Consider the following 19,388-nt stretch of genomic DNA (forward strand, 5'->3'; position numbering starts at 1 on the left):
GGAGGAAGGAGAGGGGAGGGAGGGAGGGAGGAAGGAGAGGGGAGGGAGGGAGGGAGGAAGGAGAGGGGAGGGAGGGAGGGAGGAAGGAGAGGGGAGGGAGGGAGGGAGGGAGAGGGAGGGAGGGAGGGAGGAAGGAGAGGGGAGGGAGGGAGGGAGGAAGGAGAGGGGAGGGAGGGAGGGAGGAAGGAGAGGGGAGGGAGGGAGGGAGGGAGGAAGGAGAGGGGAGGGAGGGAGGGAGGAAGGAGAGGGGAGGGAGGGAGGGAGGGAAGGAGAGGGGAGTGAGGGAGGGAGGAAGGAGAGGGGAGGGAGGGAGGGAGGAAGGAGAGGGGAGGGAGGGAGGGAGGAAGGAGAGGGGAGGGAGGGAGGGAGGAAGGAGAGGGGAGGGAGGGAGGGAGGAAGGAGAGGGGAGGGAGGGAGGGAGGGAGGAGAGGGGAGGGAGGGGGTAGGGAGGGAGGGAGGAAGGAGAGGGGAGGGAGGGAGGCTGGAAGGAGGAGGGGGTAGGGAGGGAGGGAGGAAGGAGAGGGGAGGGAGGGAGGCTGGAAGGAGAGGGGAGGGAGGGAGGGAGGAAGGAAGGAGAGGGAGTGAGGGAGGAAGGAGAGGGGAGTGAGGGAGGAAGGAGAGGGAATGTAGGGAGGGAGGAAGGAGAGGGGAGGGAGGGAGGGAGGAAGGAGAGGGGAGGGAGGGAGGGAGGAGAGGGGAGGGGAGGAAGGAGAGGGGAGGGAGGAAGGAAGGAGAGGGGAGGGAGGCAGGAAGGAGAGGGGAGGGAGGGAGGGAGGCGAGGGGAGGGAGGAGGGAGGGAGGCGAGGGGAGGGGAGGGAGGGAGGGAGGCGAGGGGAGGGAGGGAGGGAAGGAGAGGAGAGGGAAGGAGTGGAGGTCGGGTTGGGTCGGGGGGGGGAGGGGGAGCGCAGGTCGGGTCGCCGGGGGGCGGGAGTCAAGTCGGGTCCGATCGGGTGGGAGGCGAGCCTTATCCACGCAGCCACAGTGAGGGCATTTGGCTAGGGCTAGGGGCTGCGTGCTTCGGGCCCCTCCCACTGTTTGGGCACCTGGAGCTACTGCACATGCGCGCCTTCTGTCGGGCGCATGTGCAGTGGTCCCGGCACTGTTTGCAGCGCAGGGACCTGGCTCCGCCCCTCACAGCTCGTGCTGCGCCGCGCCCAGCTCCAGAGGACCTGCAGGGAGCCGGAGAATAGGTGAGTTTTTTTTAGGCGCACTTTGTGGCGCGAAAAACCGGCGTCCAGATCCGGTCTGCGCCGTTTTATGCGCGGTCCGAAACTTGGGCCCATAGAAACATTGAAAATAGGTGCAGGAGTCGGCCATTCAGCCCATTGAGCCTGCACTGCCATTTAATGAGTTCATGGTTGAACATGCAACTTCAGTACCCCATTCCTGCTTTCTCGCCATACCCCTTGATCCCCCGAGTAGTAAGGACTACATCTAATTTTCTCTTCGATTTTTTTCTGCCAAAGTGCATGAGCTCACACTTTCCGACATTATACTCCATCTGCCAAGTTTTTGCCCACTGACTTAGCCTGTCTATGTCCTTTTGCAGTCTATGTCTTTTAGCACAGAGCGAGCCATAACCCCGACACAACAAGGAAACAAACCACAATAGCAACAGTGATCACGTACCCTTCATCCAGCTTCTGTATAAAGAAATAACGCTTATTATCGATGGTGATTATCCCACGAGAGCAGATGCAGATAGTTTGGCCCATGGTCCAAGGGACATCCTTTAGGCTGCTAAAGAAATGAAAAAAAATTAATCATTGTCAAACTCTACAGAAATCTAAAAGATGGCGGATAACATTCCCCGCATGAAGTAATCCATTCAGCCCCTCGAGATCCATCCACCATTCAACGAGATCATGGCTAATCTGTATCTTAACTCTCTATACTCCATATCCCTTGATGCACTTACCCACAAAAATCTATCCACCCCAATCTTGAAAATTTCAATTGACCCTCAGCATCCACAGCTTTTGTTTGGGGGAGGGGGGGGGCAGAAAAGAGTGTTTTTTAGATTTTCACTAACCTTGGTGTGAAGAAATGCTCCCGAATTTCACTCCCGAGTGAGCTAGCTCTAATTTTAAGAACATAACCTAAGAAATAGGAGCAGGAGTAGTCCATTCGGCCCCTCGAGCCTGCTCCGCCATTCAATAAGATCATGGCTGCTCTGATCTTGGCCTCAACTCCACTTCCCTGCTTGCTCTCCACAACCCTCGACTCCCCTATCATTCAAAAATCTGTATCTCCACCTTAACGATATTCAATGACCCAGGTTTAAGGTTATACCCCCTGGACTCTGGACTCCACTACCAGAGGAAATAGTTTCTCATGATCTACCCTATCGAACCCCTTTATCATTTTAATAACCTCAATTAGGTCACCCCTCAACCTTCTAAACTCAAGGACATTCAAACCAAGTTTACGCAACCTGTCGTCGTAATTTGGCCCTGGCTTCAATGTTAGAAATCGAGTGTCTCCAAAGTCTTTGTCTTCATTGATTGTAGATGTGTGTACCAGAGAGCTTTGGGCATCACATATAGGCCCGCAATTTGCGGTCAGTGGCCAAGCAAAGGCGGTCTCTGTGGCGAGAATTTTGACTTTAAGAACATAAGAAATAGGAGCAGGAGTCGGCCATTTGGCCCCTCGAGCCTGCTCCGCCATTCAATAAGATCATGGCTGATCTGATCATGGACTCAGGTCCACCTCCCTGCCCGCTCCCCCTAACCCTTGACTCCCTTATCGCTCAAAAAATGGTCTATCTCCGCCTTAAATATATTCAATGCCCCAGCCTCCACAGCTCTCTGGGGCAGAAAATTCCAAAGATTTACGACAGAGAAGAAATTCCTCATCTCCGTTTTAAATGGCTTATTCTGAAACTCTGCCCCCTAGTTCTAGATACCCCAACGAGGGGAAACATCCTCTCGGCATCTACCCTGTCAAGCCCCCACAGAATCTAATACTTTTCAATAAGATCACCTCTCAATCTTAAAAACTCCAATAGGCACTACCTGCTCAACCTTTCCTCATACGTCAACCTTTCCTCATCTCTGGAATCAACCTAGTGAACCTTCTCTGAACTGCCTCCAATGCAAGTATTCTTTGGCTTCGTGACCATCTTTAAAAAAGGGGACAAGTCCAACTGTGGCAATTACAGAGGAATCTCCCTGCTATCAGCCACTGGGAAAGTTGCTTGCTATCAGCCACTGGGAAAGTCATCGCTAATGTCCTCCTCAACCGTCTTCACCCTGTGGCCGAGGAGCTCCTCTCAGAGTCGCAGTGTGGATTTTGTCCTCTACGGGGCACAACGGACATGATTTTTGCAGCGCGACAGCTACAGGAAAAATGCAGGGAACAGCGCCAGCCCATATACATGGCCTTCTTCGACCTTACAAAGGCCTTGGATATTGTTAACTGTCAGGGTCTATGGAGCATCCTCCTCCGCTTCGGATGCCCCCAAATGTTTGTCACCATCCTCCACCTGCTCTACGACAACATACAGGCCGTGATCCTTATCAACTGGTCCATTACAGCCAAGTTTGCTGACGATACAAAGATGGGAGGAAAAGCAATATATGAGGAGGGCACAAAAAATCTGCAAAAAGGACATAGACAGGCTAAGTGAGTGGGCAAAAATTTGGCAGATGGAGTATAATGTTGGAAAGTGTGTGGTCATACACTTTGGCAGAAAAAAAAAATCAAAGAGCAAGTTATTATTTAAATGAAGAAAGATTGCAAAGCGCTGCAGTGCAGCAGGACCTGGGGGTACTTGTGCATGAAACACAAAAGGTTAGTATGCAGGTACAGCAAGTGATCAGGAAGGCTAATGGAATCTTAGCCTTTATTGCAAAGGAGATGGAGTATAAAAGCAGAGAAGCCTTGCTGCAGTTGTACAGTGTATTGGTGAGGCCACACCTGGAGTACTGCGTGCAGTTTTGGGTTCCATATTTACGAAAGGATATACTTGCTTTGGAGGCAGTTCAAAGAAGGTTCACTCGGTTGATTCCAGAGATGAGGGGGTTGACTTATGATTAAAGGTTGAGTAGGTTGGGCCTCTACTCATTGGAATTCAGAAGAATGAGAGGTGATCTTATCGAAACGTATAAGATTATGAGGGGGCTTGACAAGGTGGATGCAGAGAGGATGTTTCCACTGATGGGGGAGACTAGAACTAGAGGGCATAATCTTAGAATAAGGGGCCGCCCATTTAAAACTGAGAAGAGGAGAAATTTCTTCTCTCAGGAGGGTTGTAAATCTGTGGAATTCGCTGCCTCAGAGAGCTGTGGAAGCTGGATCATTGAATAAATTTAAGACAGAGATATACAGTTTCTTAAATGATAAGGGAATAAGGGGTTATGGAGAGCGGGCAGGGAAGTGGACCCGAGTCCATGATCGAATCAGTCATGATCGTATTAAATGACGGAGCAGGCTCGAGGGGCCGTATGGCCTACTCCTACTCCTATTTCTTATGTTCTTACAGACACAATCCACATCCGGATTGGGGTCAAACAGGGCTGCGTCATCGCCCCAACCCTCTGCTCAATCTTCCTTGCTGCCATGCTCCACCTCACAGTTGACAAGTTCCCCGCTGGAGTGGAACTAAACTTACAGAACCAGTGGGAACCTGTTCAACCTTCGCCGTCTCCAGGACAGATCCAAGATCACCCCAACCTCTGTCGTTGAGCTATAGTACGTGGACGACGCCTGCGTCTGCGCACATACAGAGGCTGAACTCCAGGACATAGTCGACGTTTTCACTGAGTCTACGAAAGCATGGGCCTTACGCTAAATATCCGTAAAACAAAGGTCCTCCACCAGCCTGTCATCACCGCACAGCACTGCCCCCCAGTCATCAAAATCCACGGCCCGGCCCTGGACAACGTGGACCATTTCCCATACCTCGGGAGCCTCTTATCAACAAGAGCAGACATTGACGACGAGATTCAACACCGCCTCCAGTGCATCAGTGCAGCCTTCGGCCACCTGAGGAAAAGAGTGTTTGAAGACCAGACCCTCAAAACTGCCACCAAGCTCATGGTCTGCAGGGCTGTAGTAATACCCGCCCTCCTGTATGGATCTGAGACATGGACCATGTACAGCAGACGCCTCAAGTCGCTGGAGAGATACCACCAATGATGTCTCCGCAAGATCCTACAAATCCCCTGGGAGAATAGACGCACCAACATCAGCGTCCTCAACCAGGCCAACATCCCCAGCATTGAAGCACTGACCACATTCAATCAGCTCCACTGGGCAGACCTGTTCGCATGCTTGACACAAGACTCCCAAAGCAAGCGCTCTGCTCGGAACACCTTCACGGCAAATGAGCCAAAGGTGAGCAGAGGAAACATTACAAGGACACCCTCAAAGCCTTCCTGATAAAGTGCAACATCCCCACTGACACCTGGGAGTCCCTGGCCAAAGTTCGCCCTAAGTGGAGGAAGTGCATCCGGGAGGGCGCTGAGCACCTAGAGTCTCATCGCCGAGAGCATGCAGAAAACAAGCGCAGGTACCAGAAAGAGTGTGCGGCAAACCTGTTCCACCCACCCTTTCCCTCAACGACTGTCTGTCCCATCTGTGACAGAGACTGTGGTTCTCGTATTGGACTGTTCAGCCACCTAAGGACTCATGTTAAGAGTGGAAGCAAGTATTCCTCGGTTCCAAGGGACTGCCTATGATGATGATAATTGATGATTCCATGGGAACCAATGCAGGGAGACAGAGGGAAACAAAAAGGAGACAAAAGCAAAAGACAGAAAGGAGATGAGTAAAAGTGGAGGGCAGAGAAACCCAAGGCAAAAAACAAAAAGGGCCACTGAATATAAAGGGGCTGCAGGAGGGGTCAAAATTAAAAATCATGGTTTAAAAACTAGGATTAAAACACTACCTAAATGCACGCAGCATTCGAAATAAAGTAAATGAGTTGACGGCACAAATCATTACAAATGGGTATGATTTGGTGGCCATTACAGAAACATGGTTGCAGGGTGGCCAAGACTGGGAATTAAACACACAGGGGTATCTGACGATTCGGAAAGATAGACAAGAAGGGAAAGGAGGTGGGGTAGCTCTGTTAATAAAGGATGATATCAGGGCAGTTGTGAGAGATAATATTGGCTCTAATGAACAAAATATTGAATCATTGTGGGTGGAGATGAGAGATAGTAAGGGGAAAAAGTCACTGGTGGGCGTAGTTTATAGGCCCCCAAATAATAACTTCACGGTGGGGCAGGCAATAATCAAGGGAATAATGGAAACATGTGAAAAAGGAACGGCAGTAGTCATGGGGGATTTTAACCGACATATCGATTGGTCAACTCAAATCGCACGGGGTAGCCTGGAGGTGGAATTCATAGAATGCATACTGGATTGTTTCTTAGAACAGTATGTAACAGAACCTACAAGGGAGCAAGCTATCTTAGATCTGGTCCTGTGCAATGAGACAGGAATTCTTTGAGGATATAACGAGCATGGTGGATAGAGGTGTACCGATGGATGTGGTGTATTTAGATTTCCAAAAGGCATTCGATAAGGTGCCACACAAAAGGTTACTGCAGAAGATAGAGGTACGCGGAGTCAGAGGAAATGTATTAGCATGATAGAGAATTGGCTGGCGAACAGAAAGCAGAGAGTCGGGATAATTGGGCCTTTTCTGGTTGGAAATCGGTGGTTAGTGGTGTGCCACAGGGATCGGTGCTGGGACCACAACTGTTTACAATATACATAGATGACCTGAAAGAGGGGGCGGAGTTTAGTGTAACAAAATTTGCAGATGACACTAAGATTAGTGGGAAAGCGGGTTGTGTAGAGGACACAGAGAGGCTGCAAAGAGATTTGGATAGGTTAAGCGAATGGGCGAAGGTTTGGCAGATGGAATACAATGTCGGAAAGTGTGGGGTCATCCACCTTGGGGAAAAAAAACAGTAAAAGGGATTATTTGAATGGGGAGAAATTACAACATGCTGAGATGCAGAGGGACCTGGAGGTCCTTGTGCATGAAACTCTTTTGGAGTTTACCTGTAACACATAAACATTAAATGGTGCCACCCGACCTGGATGACACACCAGATATTTACAAGGCCCATTTTTTTCCTTTTTTGTGGGTTTTTTTTGTGTTTTTCTTTTTTTTTTTTTTTGGGCACTAAAATCAAATTTTTTTTCTCCTCCAGTGCCCCCTATAAAAGGGGAGGGGGACACTAAAAGCACCGGCAATTAAAACAAATTAAACTTTAAAACGTAAAATCAAATTAAAATTTGGTTGCCGGGCGTGACGATGCACTCCAGTCCCTCCGGTGCCCACCTCTCGCGGAAGGCCGCGAGCGTACCGGTGGACACCGCGTGCTCCATCTCCGAGGACAGTCCTTGTGCATGAAACTCTTTTGAGTTTACCTGAAAAAAAAACAAACATTAAACCGTGCCACCCGCCCTGGATGACACAGCAGACATTTTCAAGGCCCCCTTTTTTTTCCCTTTTTTTGTGTTTATTTTTGTTTTCTTTTTTTTGGGGTTTTTGTTTGGGCACTAAAATCACATTTTTCCAAGTGCCCCCTATAAAAGGGGAGGGGGACACTAAAAGCACCGGCAATTAAAACAAATTAAACTTTAAAACGTAAAATCAAATTAAAATTTGGTTGCCGGGCGTGATGATGCACTCCAGTCCCTCCGGTGCCCACCTCTCGCGGAAGGCCGCGAGCGTACCGGTGGACATCGCGTGCTCCATCTCCAAGGACACTCCTTGTGCATGAAACTCTTTTTGGAGTTTATCTGCAAAACATAAAACATTAAACCGTGCCACCCGACCTGGGTGACACACCAGACATTTACAAGGCCCTTTTTTTCCTTTTTTTGGTTTTTTATGGTTTTTTTTTTGTTTTTCTTTTTTTGGTTTTTTTTTGGGCACTAAAATCACAATTTTTCCACAGTGCCCCCTATAAAAGGGAAGGGGACACTAAAAACACCGGCAATTAAAACAAATTAAACTTTAAAACGTAAAATCAAATTAAAATTTGGTTGCCGGGCGTGATGATGCACTCCAGTCCCTCCGGTGCCCACCTCTCGCGGAAGGCCGCGAGCGTACCGGTGGACACCGCGTGCTCCATCTCCAAGGACACTCCTTGTGCATGAAACTCTTTTGAGTTTACCTGCGAAAACATAAAACATTAAACGGTGCCACCCGACCTGGGTGACACTCCAGACATTTACAAGGCCCTTTTTTTTTTCCCCCCCCTTTTTTTTTTGTGTTTTTCTTTTTTTGGTTTTTTTTTTTGGGCACTAAATTCACAATTTTCCCCAGTGCCCCCTATAAAAGGGAAGGGGACACTAAAAACACCGGCAATTAAAACAAATTAAACTTTAAAACGTAAAATCAAATTAAAATTTGGTTGCCGGGCGTGATGATGCACTCCAGTCCCTCCGGTGCCCACCTCTCGCGGAAGGCCGCGAGCGTACCGGTGGACACCGCGTGCTCCATCTCCAAGGACACTCCTTGTGCATGAATCCCAAAAAGTTAGTTTGCAGGTGCAGCAGGTAATCAGGAAGGCGAATGAAATGTTGGCCTTCATTGCGAGAGGGATGGAGTACAAAAGCAGGGAGGTCCTGCTGCAACTGTATAGGGTATTGGTAAGGCCGCACCTGGAGTACTGCGTGCAGTTTTGGTCACCTTACTTAAGGAAGGATATACTGGCCTTGGAGGGGGTACAGAGACGATTCACTAGGCTGATTCCGGAGATGAGGGGGTTACCTTATGATGATAGATTGAGTAGACTGGGTCTTTACTCGTTGGAGTTCAGAAGGATGAGGGGTGATCTTATAGAAACATTTAAAATCATGAAAGGGATAGACAAGATAGAGGTAGAGAGGTTGTTTCCACTGGTAGGGGAGACTAGAACTAGGGGGCACAGCCTCAAAATATGGGGGAGCCAATTTAAAACCGAGTTGAGAAGGAATTTCTTCTCCCAGATGGTTGTGCATCTGTGGAATTCCCTGCCCAAGGAAGCAGTTGAGGCTAGCTCATTGAATGTATTATGATAGATAGATTTTTACCCAATAAGGGAATTAAGGGTTACGGGGAGAAGGCGGGTAAGTGGAGCTGAGTCCACGGCCAGATCAGCCATGATCTTATTGAATGGCGGAGCAGGCTCGAGTGGCTAGATGGCCTACTCCTGTTCATAATTCTTATGTTCTTATGTTAAATACGGAGACCAAAACTGTACACAGTATTCCAGGTGTGGCCTCACCAATACCCTGTACAACTGTAGCAGGATTTTCCTACTTTTATACTCCATCTCCCTTGCAATAAAGGCCAACATTCCATTTGCTTTCCGAATTATTTGCTGTACCTGCATACTAACTCTGTGTTTCATGCACAAGGACCCCCAGATCCCTCTGTACCGCAGCATTTTGTAATCTAGTCCCATTTAAATAATAATTTGCTTTTTTATTTTTATACCAAAGTGGATAATCTCACATTTACCCACATTATACTCCATCTGCCAAATATTTGCCCACTCACTTAGCCCGTCTATATCCCTTTGCAGATTTTTTGTGTCCACCTCACAACTTGCTTTCCGACCTATGTTTGTATCATCAGCAAACTTGGCTACATTACACTCGGTCCCTTCATCCAAGTCATTAATTATAGATTGTAAATAGTTGAGGCCCCAGCACTGATCCCTGTGGCAACCATTACAGTTCGTCAACCTGAAAATTGACCCATTTATCCCGCCTCTCAGTTTTCTGTTAGTTTGCCCATCCTCTACCCATGCTAATATATTACCCCCAATCCCGTGAGCTGTTATCTTGTGCAGTAAAATTTTATGTGGCACCTTATCCTTCTGGAAATCCAAATACACGACATCTACTGGTTCTCCCTTATCCACCCTGCTCTTTACATCCTCAAAGAACTCCAGCAAATTTGTCAAACATGATTTCCCTTTCATAAAACCATGCTGAGTCTTGCTTGACTGTATTATGATTTTCTAAATGTCCTGCTACTACAATACTTCCTCGAAGTGCAGTTATTGTAGGGTAGTAGGAATTCCAGAGGGCGAGCTGCTGTGGCGTCAACAATGCAGAATTTTCACAGACCGAAAACCAGGAAGTGAAGATGTTGCTTTTATTCGTGCTTTTTAAAAATATGAGAGGAAAACAAATGGGGAAAAGGTAGACCTGAAATAAATATTGAAAAAAAAATATCTTTTTTATGTTTCTTAAAAATTGTAACTTGTAACATAATGGAGAAGTTTGACACGGCACAAAATTAGTTTTCAGGGCTAGAATGCTCGTTTAGCAGTGAAACACTGTTAAAACTCCAGTTGCACCTAATCTAACTAGGCCTAACATTGGTTATTTAACAACGAGATTAAAGCGTAAGCGCCCAAGTTTATCATCACTTCACTGATTGCTGGCGTGGGGGGGGGGGGGGGGGGGGGAAGAAAGACGACAGCGCAGCCAGAATCGGAGCAACGCATGACTGAGTGCAACTTCAGGATCTCCGCGTTAGCATGCGCTACATCCTGAAGTTGCAGTCAGTCTCAAAGAGGGTAATAACAGCAAATTATTACCCAGCGCAAATTCCAGGCCATTAAGTCTGAATCAGGTTGCGTGTACCTCAAGTTGCTGATGCTAACGGATCTTGGGTTTTTTGATCAGGAGTTGCCTGCATCACTAAAAACAGCCCTTTCCAAACCCCTAGGGCTCACATAATTCAAACAGGGCACACCAGCAAATAGTCATCATCATCATCACAGACTGTCCGGATATAAAAGTGGTCAGAGGGTCTAGTAAGGAGGAGGAACTGAGGGAAATCTTTATTAGTCGGGAAATTGTGTTGGGGAAATTGATGGGATTGAAGGCCGATAAATCCCCAGGGCCTGATGGACTGCATCCCAGAGTACTTAAGGAGGTGGCCTTGGAAATAGCGGATGCATTGACAGTCATTTTCCAACATTCCATTGACTCTGGATCAGTTCCTATCGAGTGGAGGGTAGCCAATGTAACCCCACTTTTTAAAAAAAGGAGGGAGAGAGAAAGCAGGGAATTATAGACCGGTCAGCCTGACCTCAGTAGTGGGTAAAATGATGGAATCAATTATTAAGGATGTCATAGCAGCGCATTTGGAAAATGGTGACATGATAGGTCCAAGTCAGCATGGATTTGTGAAAGGGAGATCATGCTTGACAAATCTTCTGGAATTTTTTGAGGATGTTTCCAATAAAGTGGACAAAGGAGTACCAGTTGATGTGGTATATTTGGACTTTCAGAAGGCTTTCGACAAGGTCCCACACAGGAGATTAATGTGCAAAGTTAAAGCACATGGGATTGGGGGTAGTGTGCTGACGTGGATTGAGAACTGGTTGTCAGACAGGAAGCAAAGAGTAGGAGTAAATGGATACTTTTCGGAATGGCAGGCAGTGACTAGTGGGGTACCGCAGGGTTCTGTGCTGGGGCCCCAGCTGTTTACATTGTACATTAATGATTTAGACGAGGGGATTAAAGGTAGTATCTCCAAATTTGCGGATGACACTAAGTTGGGTGGCAGTGTGAGCTGCGAGGAGGATGCTATGAGGCTGCAGAGTGACTTGGATAGGTTAGGTGAGTGGGCAAATGCGTGGCAGATGAAGTATAATGTGGATAAATGTGAGGTTATCCACTTTGGTGGTAAAAACAGAGAGACAGACTATTATATGAATGGTGACAGATTAGGAAAAGGGAAGGTGCAACGAGACCTGGGTGTCATGGTACATCAGTCATTGAAGGTTGGCATGCAGGTACAGCAGGCGGTTAAGAAAGCAAATGGCATGTTGGCCTTCATAGCGAGGGGATTTGAGTACAGGGGCAGGGAGGTGTTGCTACAGTTGTACAGGGCCTTGGTGAGGCCACACCTGGAGTATTGTGTACAGTTTTGGTCTCCTAACTTGAGGAAGGACATTCTTGCTATTGAGGGAGTGCAGCGAAGATTCACCAGACTGATTCCCGGGATGGTGGGACTGACCTATCAAGAAAGACTGGATCAACTGGGCTTGTATTCACTGGAGTTCAGAAGAGTGAGAGGGGACCTCATAGAAACGTTTAAAATTCTGACGGGTTTGGACAGGTTGGATGCAGGAAGAATGTTCCCAATGTTGGGGAAGTCCAGAACCAGGGGTCACAGTCTAAGGATAAGGGGTAAGCCATTTAGGACCGAGATAAGGAGAAACTTCTTCACCCAGAGAGTAGTTGAGGCCAATTCACTAAATATATTCAAAAGGGAGTTAGATGAAGTCCTTACTACTCGGGGGATCAAGGGGTATGGCGTGAAAGCAGGAAGGGGGTACTGAAGTTTCATGTTCAGCCATGAACTCATTGAATGGCGGTGCAGGCTAGAAGGGCTGAATGGCCTGCTCCTGCACCTATTTTCTATGTTTCTATGTTTCGATGTCCCTCGGAATCGAGGAAGACTTGCTTCCACTCTTAAAATGAGCCCCGAGGTGGCTGAACAGTTCAATAAGAGAGCCACAGTCCCTGTCACAGATGGGGCAGATAGTCGTTGAGGGAAAGGGTGGGTGGTACTGGTTTGCTGCACGCTCTTTCCGCTGCCTGCATTTGTTTTTTGCATGCTCTTGGCGACGAGACTCGAGGTGCTCAGCACCCTCCCGGATCCCCTTCCTCCACTTAGGGCGGTCTTTGACCAGGGACACCCAGGTGTCAGTGGAGGATGTTGCACTTTATCAGGGAGGCTTTGAGGCTGTCCTTGTAACGTTTCCTCTGCCCACCATTGGCTCGTTTGCCGTGTAGGAGCTCAGAGTAGAGCGCTTGCTTTGGGAGTCTTGTGTCTGGCATGTGGACAATGTGGCCCAGCGGAGCTGATCAAGTGTGGTCAGTGCTTCAATGCTGGGGATGTTGGCCTGGTCGAGGACGCTAACGTTGGTGGTCTGTCCTCCCAGGGGATTTGTAGGTAAGTAGTAAGTAGGACTGAATTACCGAGGTCCTGCAATGCCCACTATAATAGTCAGTTCTGGCCTCAGTTGCTAGTTTTAAATTGAAGCTTTACAGCATTGTGCCATGGAATAGGATCTCTTTATATGCTTGTGTTTCCTCAGGTGGCAAGGTTGTGACCTCAACTACATCAGATGTGGTGAAGCAGACACTTCCCGAATGCAATGGAGCATGTCAGAGTCACTGTAGGCTTGCATCAGAGCCACCAGCTTGACAATGGCACTAGCAGAGAAAGCGGCTCAACTTTTCAGTCACAAATAATTCATAGAATGAATCAATTCGCATTTATACATCGCCTTTCACGACCTCAGGACAACCCAAAGCGCTTTACAGCCACTGAAGTACTTTTGAAGTATAGTCACTGTTGCAATGTGGGAAACGCAGCAGCCAGTTTGTGCACAGTAAGCTCCCACAAACAGCAATGCGATGATGAAAAAGATTATCTGTTTTAGCGATATTGGTTGAGGGAAAAATATTGGCCAGGACACCAGGGAGATCTCCCCTGGCTCTTCTTCGAAATAGGGGACATGGGATCTTTTCTATCCACCTGAGAGAGCAGACGGGGCCTTGGTATTAATGTCTCATCCGAAAGATGGCACCTCCAACAGTGCAGCACTTGAGACAATGCTAAACAGGTTACTTTCAAACATCTTCCTCTTCCAAAACACCGTCAACGTTGGGGAAATGTTAGAAGTGAACGATATTAAAAGGTACACATATTGCCTACATAACAAGACATTACACTTTTAAATTCTGTAAACCACTATGAGAAGCAGTAAAGCACAAAATAAATGACGTTATTACAGACCCAACAAAGCCTTGCATATAGATATATATCTATCTATATATAGCACATTTAATGTAGAAAAATATCCCAAGGCACTTCAAAGTGTATTCAGAAAATAGGGCAAAGGGCCAAAGATAAAAATGCTGGAAATATTCAGCAGGTCAGGCAGCATCTGTGGAGAGAGAAAGAGTGTTAATATTTCAGGTCAATGACCTTTCGGTAATAGACAGGAAACGTTATCTCTGTTTCTCTTTCCAAAGATGCTGAGTATTTCCAGCATTTTCTGTTCGTATTTCAGATTTCCAACATCCGCGGCATTTTGCTTTTGTACTGGGCCAAAGATGTTAGAAAGGGTGTCCAAAAAATGGATCAAGCAAATGTTTGCTGCTGAAACCCTCATCCATGCCTTTGTACCTCGAGATTTGACTACTCCAATGCACTCTTCGCTGGCCTCCCACATTCTACCCTACGTAAACCTGAGGTCATCCAAAACTCGGCTGCCCATGTCCGAACTCACACCAAGTCCTGTTCACCCAGCACCCCTGTGCTCACTGACCTACATTTGCTCCCAGTTAAACGACGCCTCAATTTCAAAATTTTCATTTTAAATCCCTCCATGGCCTCACCCCTCCCTATTTCTGTAACCTCCTCCAGCCCTACAATCCCCCTCTCTCTCCCCCTGCCCAAGATCTCTGCGCTCTTGCAATTCTGGCCTCTTGACATCCCCAATTTATATTGCTGCACCATTACCAACCGTGCCTTCAGCTGCCTTGTCCACAAGTTCTGAAATTCCTCCTTAAACCTCTCTATCTCTATCTCCTCCTTTAATACCCTCCTGAAAACCTACAGCTTTGATCACCTGTCCTAATATCTCCTTTTGTGGCTCAGTGTCAAATTTTTGTCCGATTACGCTCCTGTGAAACACCTTGGGACGTTTTACTACGTTAAAGGTGATATATAAATGTAAGTTATTGCTGTTGTGTTTTAAGAAGGGCCTGGGTCAATATCCTGGAACTCTCTCCCTAGCAGCACTGCAGGACTACCTTCAGGACTACAGCTGTTCAAGGCGGCGGCTCACCAATGATTTAGACTTGAATGTCGAAGGTATGATTAAGAAGTCTTCAGATGATACAAAAATTAGCAATGTGGTTGATAATGAAAAAGAAAGCTGCAGACTGCAGGAAGATATCAATAGATTGGTCAGGTGGGCAGAACAGTGACAAATGGAATTAAATCTGGAGAAGCATTTGGGGAGGGCTAACAAGGCAAGGGAATACACAATAAATGGTAGGACACTGAGAAGTGGAGAGGAACAAAGGGACCTTGAAATGCAAGTGAACAGATCCCTGAAGGTAGGACAGGTAGATAAGGTGGTTACGAAGGCATATGGAATACTTGCCTTTATTAGGCGAGGCATAGAAAACAAGAGCAGGGAGGTTATGCTTGAACTGTATAAAACACTAGTGAGGCCACAGCTGGAATACTGCATACAGTTCTGGTCACCACATTACAGGAAAGATGTGATTGCACAAGAGAGGGTACAGAGGAGATTTACGAGGATGTTGCGTGGACTGGAGAACTTTAGCGATGAGGAAATATTGCATAGGCTGGGTCTGTTTTCTTTGGAAGAGGAGGCCGAGGGGAGACTTTATTGAGGTGTATAAAATTATGAGGGGCCTGGATAGAGTGGATAGGAAGGACCTGTTTCCCTGAGTAGAGCGGTCAACAACCAAGGGGGCATAGATTTAAAGTAATTGGTAGGAGTTTTCGAGAGGATTTGAGGGGAAGTGTCTTCACCCCCCCCCCCACCCCCCAGAGGTGGGGGTCTGGAACTCACGGCCTGAAAGGGTGGTAGAGGCAGAAACCCTCACCACATTTAAAAAGTATTTGGATGTGCACCTGAAGTGCTGTAACCTACAGGGCTACGGACTAAACCCACCTTCTCAAGGGCAATTAGGGATGGGCAATAAATGTGCCAGCGCCGCCCACATCCCGTGAACGATTAAAAAAAGACAATCTGTTTTTTTAAGTGTGTGTGCAAAAGCACAAATTAGGTCACAACTTTAAGCCTGAGTGAGTGAGTGAGAGAATTTTGTTGCCCCAACGCTGGTGAAGTCCGCCACAACTGGGCATGCGCGAACCGGTTGCCTAGCTGCACACTTGCGTGGCGACGATGTTATGGTTGTGTACGCATGCGCGGCGAATGGTCGCTCAACATACGCATGCGCCGCCCGGTTGCCGCTCCATGTACGCGTGCGCACCCCGCAGTGCCTGCTGGGAGTTGGAGTTGGAATTACCCTCCCCCTCCCCCTCCGAACTGTTGTCAGGAGAGCGACGCATCAGTAAGTGAGAGCCGACCCGGCACAACACAACCTGCGGTTAAACATTTCCCACCTTTTCCTGTCCGCTCCCAGCTGCCGGTATTTCTCCCCGAGCGGCTGCGGCCTACCGCCGGCAAGATTGGTGTTACTCCGATCCGCCGCCGCTGAGGAGAAAGACGAGTCCGCTGCGGGTCACCCGGCCGTCAGCTCTCGCGCGAGAGAGCGGCAACGGCGCTTCATCTCGCTCCCGATCTCGCGAGAGGCGGGGCCGGGGAACGCTCCTCCCCGCAGCAAAGGGTCATCTTGGGCAAAGAGACATTTGGGGCAAAAGGGTCATCTTGGGCAAAGAGTCATTTGGGGCAAAAGGGTCATCTTGGGCAAAGAGACATTTGGGGCAAAAGGGTCATCTTGGGCAAAGAGTCATTTGGGGCAAAAGGGTCATCTTGGGCAAAGAGTCATTTGGGGCAAAAGGGTCATCTTGGGCAAAGAGACATTTGGGGCAAAAGGGTCATCTTGGGAAAAGAGTCATTTGGGGCAAAAGGGTCATCTTGGGAAAAGAGACATTTGGGGCAAAAGGGTCATCTTGGGCAAAGAGTCATTTGGGGCAAAAGGGTCATCTTGGGCAAAGAGTAATTTGGGGCAAAAGGGTCATCTTGGGCAAAGAGACATTTGGGGCAAAAGGGTCATCTTGGGCAAAGAGTCATTTGGGGCAAAAGGGTCATCTTAGGCAAAGAGTCATTTGGGGAAAAAGGGTCATCTTGGGCAAAGAGACATTTGGGGCAAAAGGGTCATTTTGGGCAAAGAGTCATTTGGGCAAAAGGATCATCTTGGACAAAGAGTCATTTGGGGCAAAAGAATCATCTTGGGCAAAGAGTCATTTGAGGCAAAAGGGTCATCTTGGGCAAAGAGTCATTTGGGGCAAAAGGGTCATCTTGGGCAAAGAGACATTTGGGGCAAAAGGGTCATCTTGGGAAAAGAGACATTTGGGGCAAAAGGGTCATCTTGGGCAAAGAGACATTTGGGGCAAAAGGGTCATCTTGGGAAAAGAGACATTTGGGGCAAAAGGGTCATCTTGGGCAAAGAGACATTTGGGGCAAAAGGGTCATCTTGGGAAAAGAGACATTTGGGGCAAAAGGGTCATCTTGGGCAAAGAGTCATTTGGGGCAAAAGGGTCATCTTGGGCAAAGAGTCATTTGGGGCAAAAGGGTCATCTTGGGCAAAGAGTCATTTGGGGCAAAAGGGTCATCTTGGGCAAAGAGTCATTTAGGGCAAAAGGGTCATCTTGGGCAAAGAGTCATTTGGGGCAAAAGGGTCATCTTGGGCAAAGAGACATTTGGGGCAAAAGGGTCATCTTGGGAAAAGAGACATTTGGGGCAAAAGGGTCATCTTGGGCAAAGAGACATTTGGGGCAAAAGGGTCATCTTGGGCAAAGAGACATTTGGGGCAAAAGAGTCATCTTGGGAAAAGAGACATTTGGGGCAAAAGGGTCATCTTGGGCAAAGAGACATTTGGGGCAAAAGGGTCATCTTGGGCAAAGAGACATTTGGGGCAAAAGGGTCATCTTGGGCAAAGAGTCATTTGGGGCAAAAGGGTCATCTTGGGCAAAGAGTCATTTGGGGCAAAAGGAGATCTTGGGCAGAGGGACATCTTGGGCAAATGGATCATCTTGGGCAACGGGACATCTTGGGCAAAAGGGAGATCTTGGGCAAAGGGGACACCTTGAGCAAAGGAACATCTTGAGTAATGAGAATCAGGCAGAACCCTGACATGGGAATGATTTAAAAAATGCATTTAAAGCTACCCTTAGATAAAATTAGAAAGACAAAATAAATAAAAAATTACCTAAAATTTTTAAAAACTTGCATTTATCTAGTGCCTTTCACCACCACCAGATGAACTAAGGCGCTTTACAGCTATTGAGCTGTTGTAGGAAACGTAGCAGCCAATTTGCGCACAGCAAACATCATCATCATAGGCAGTCCCTCGAAATCGAGGAAGACTTGCATCCACTCTAGAAGTGAGTTCTCAGGTGGCTGTACAGTCTAATGTGGGAATTACAGTCTCTGTAACAGGTGGGACAGATAGTGGTTGAAGGAAAGGGGTGGGTGGGGAGACTGGTTTGCCACATGCTCATTCCGCTGTCTGCGCTTGGTTTCTGCATGCTCTCGGCGATGAGACTCAAAGTGCTCATTGCCCTCCCGGATGCTCTTCCTCCACTTTGGGCAGTCTTGGGCCAGGGATTCCCAGGTGTCGGTGGGGATGTTACACTTTATCAAGGAGGCTTTGAGGGTGTCCTTGAAGTGTTTCCTCTGCCCACCTGGGGCTCATTTGCCGTGTAGGAGCTCCGAGTAGAGCACTTGGACAAAATTAACAGTCACTTGGATAGGTGTGGATTAATTAAGGAAAGCCGACACGGATTTGTTAAAGGCAAATCGTGTTTAACCAACTTGATCGAGTTTTTTGATAAGGTAACAGTGAGGGTTGATGAGGGTAATGTGGTTGATGTAGTGCACATGGATTTCCGAAAGGCATTCGACACAGTGCCACAAAATAGGCTTGCCAGCGAAGTTGAAACACATGGAATCAAAGGGACAGTGGCGGCATGAAATTGGCTCAATGACAGGAAGCAGAGAGTAGTGGTGAATGGTTGTTCTTTGGACCAGAGGAAGGTACACAGTGGTGTTGCCCAGAGGACGGTTCTGGGACCATTGCTTTTCTTATGAGTTGGGCATGGGTGTACAGGGCACAATTTCAAAATTTGAAGAGTGATAGACTTCAGGAAGACATAGACATGCTGGTGAAATGGGCAGACATGTGGCAGAAGAAATTTAATGCAGAAAAGTGTGAATTAATACTTTTGGTAGAAAGAATGAGGAAAGGACATATAAATGATATGGTACAATCCTAAAGGGGGTGCACGAACAGAGAGACCTGGGGGTATGCGTGCACAAATCTAGTTCACTGAATATATTCAAGAGGAAGTTAGATATGGCCCTTGGGGTTAAGGGGATCAAGGGGTATGGAGAGAAAGCAGGAAAGAGTTACCGAAGGAATGATCAACCATGATCTTATTGAATGGCGGTGCAGGCTCAGAGGGCCGAATGGCCTACTCCTGCACCTATTTTCTATGTTTCTAAATCATTGACTGTGGTAAGGCAGGTTGCAAAAGCAGTTAAAAAGGTTTACGGGATCCTGGGCTTCATAAGTAGAAGTATAGAGTACAAAAGTGTGGAAATTATGATGAACATGTATAAAACACTGGTTCGGCCCCAACTGGAATACTGTGTCTAATTCTGGGCATC

General features: G+C 47.6%; 1 protein-coding gene across 3 annotated transcripts in view; it reads right to left on the reverse strand.

Moving 5' to 3' along the window:
• stk16 (serine/threonine kinase 16) overlaps positions 1 to 19,388 on the reverse strand; it is a 113,247-nt gene that overhangs the window by 77,606 nt on the left and 16,253 nt on the right. For 2 of the 3 annotated variants that reach the window (XR_011592626.1, XM_070875226.1), the window contains exon 2: positions 1,630 to 1,740. Coding sequence is in view for 1 of the 3 variants with exons in the window: in XM_070875226.1 (XP_070731327.1) it covers positions 1,630 to 1,740 (111 nt within the window). In the remaining 2 variants the exon portion in view is untranslated. Of the gene's footprint in view, positions 1 to 1,629; positions 1,741 to 16,159; positions 16,293 to 19,388 lie in introns of those variants that run through there. The other variant, XR_011592627.1, reaches the window with a different exon arrangement.

The sequence above is a fragment of the Pristiophorus japonicus genome, chromosome 3 (genome assembly GCF_044704955.1).
Source record: "Pristiophorus japonicus isolate sPriJap1 chromosome 3, sPriJap1.hap1, whole genome shotgun sequence".
NCBI lineage: Eukaryota > Metazoa > Chordata > Chondrichthyes > Pristiophoridae > Pristiophorus > Pristiophorus japonicus.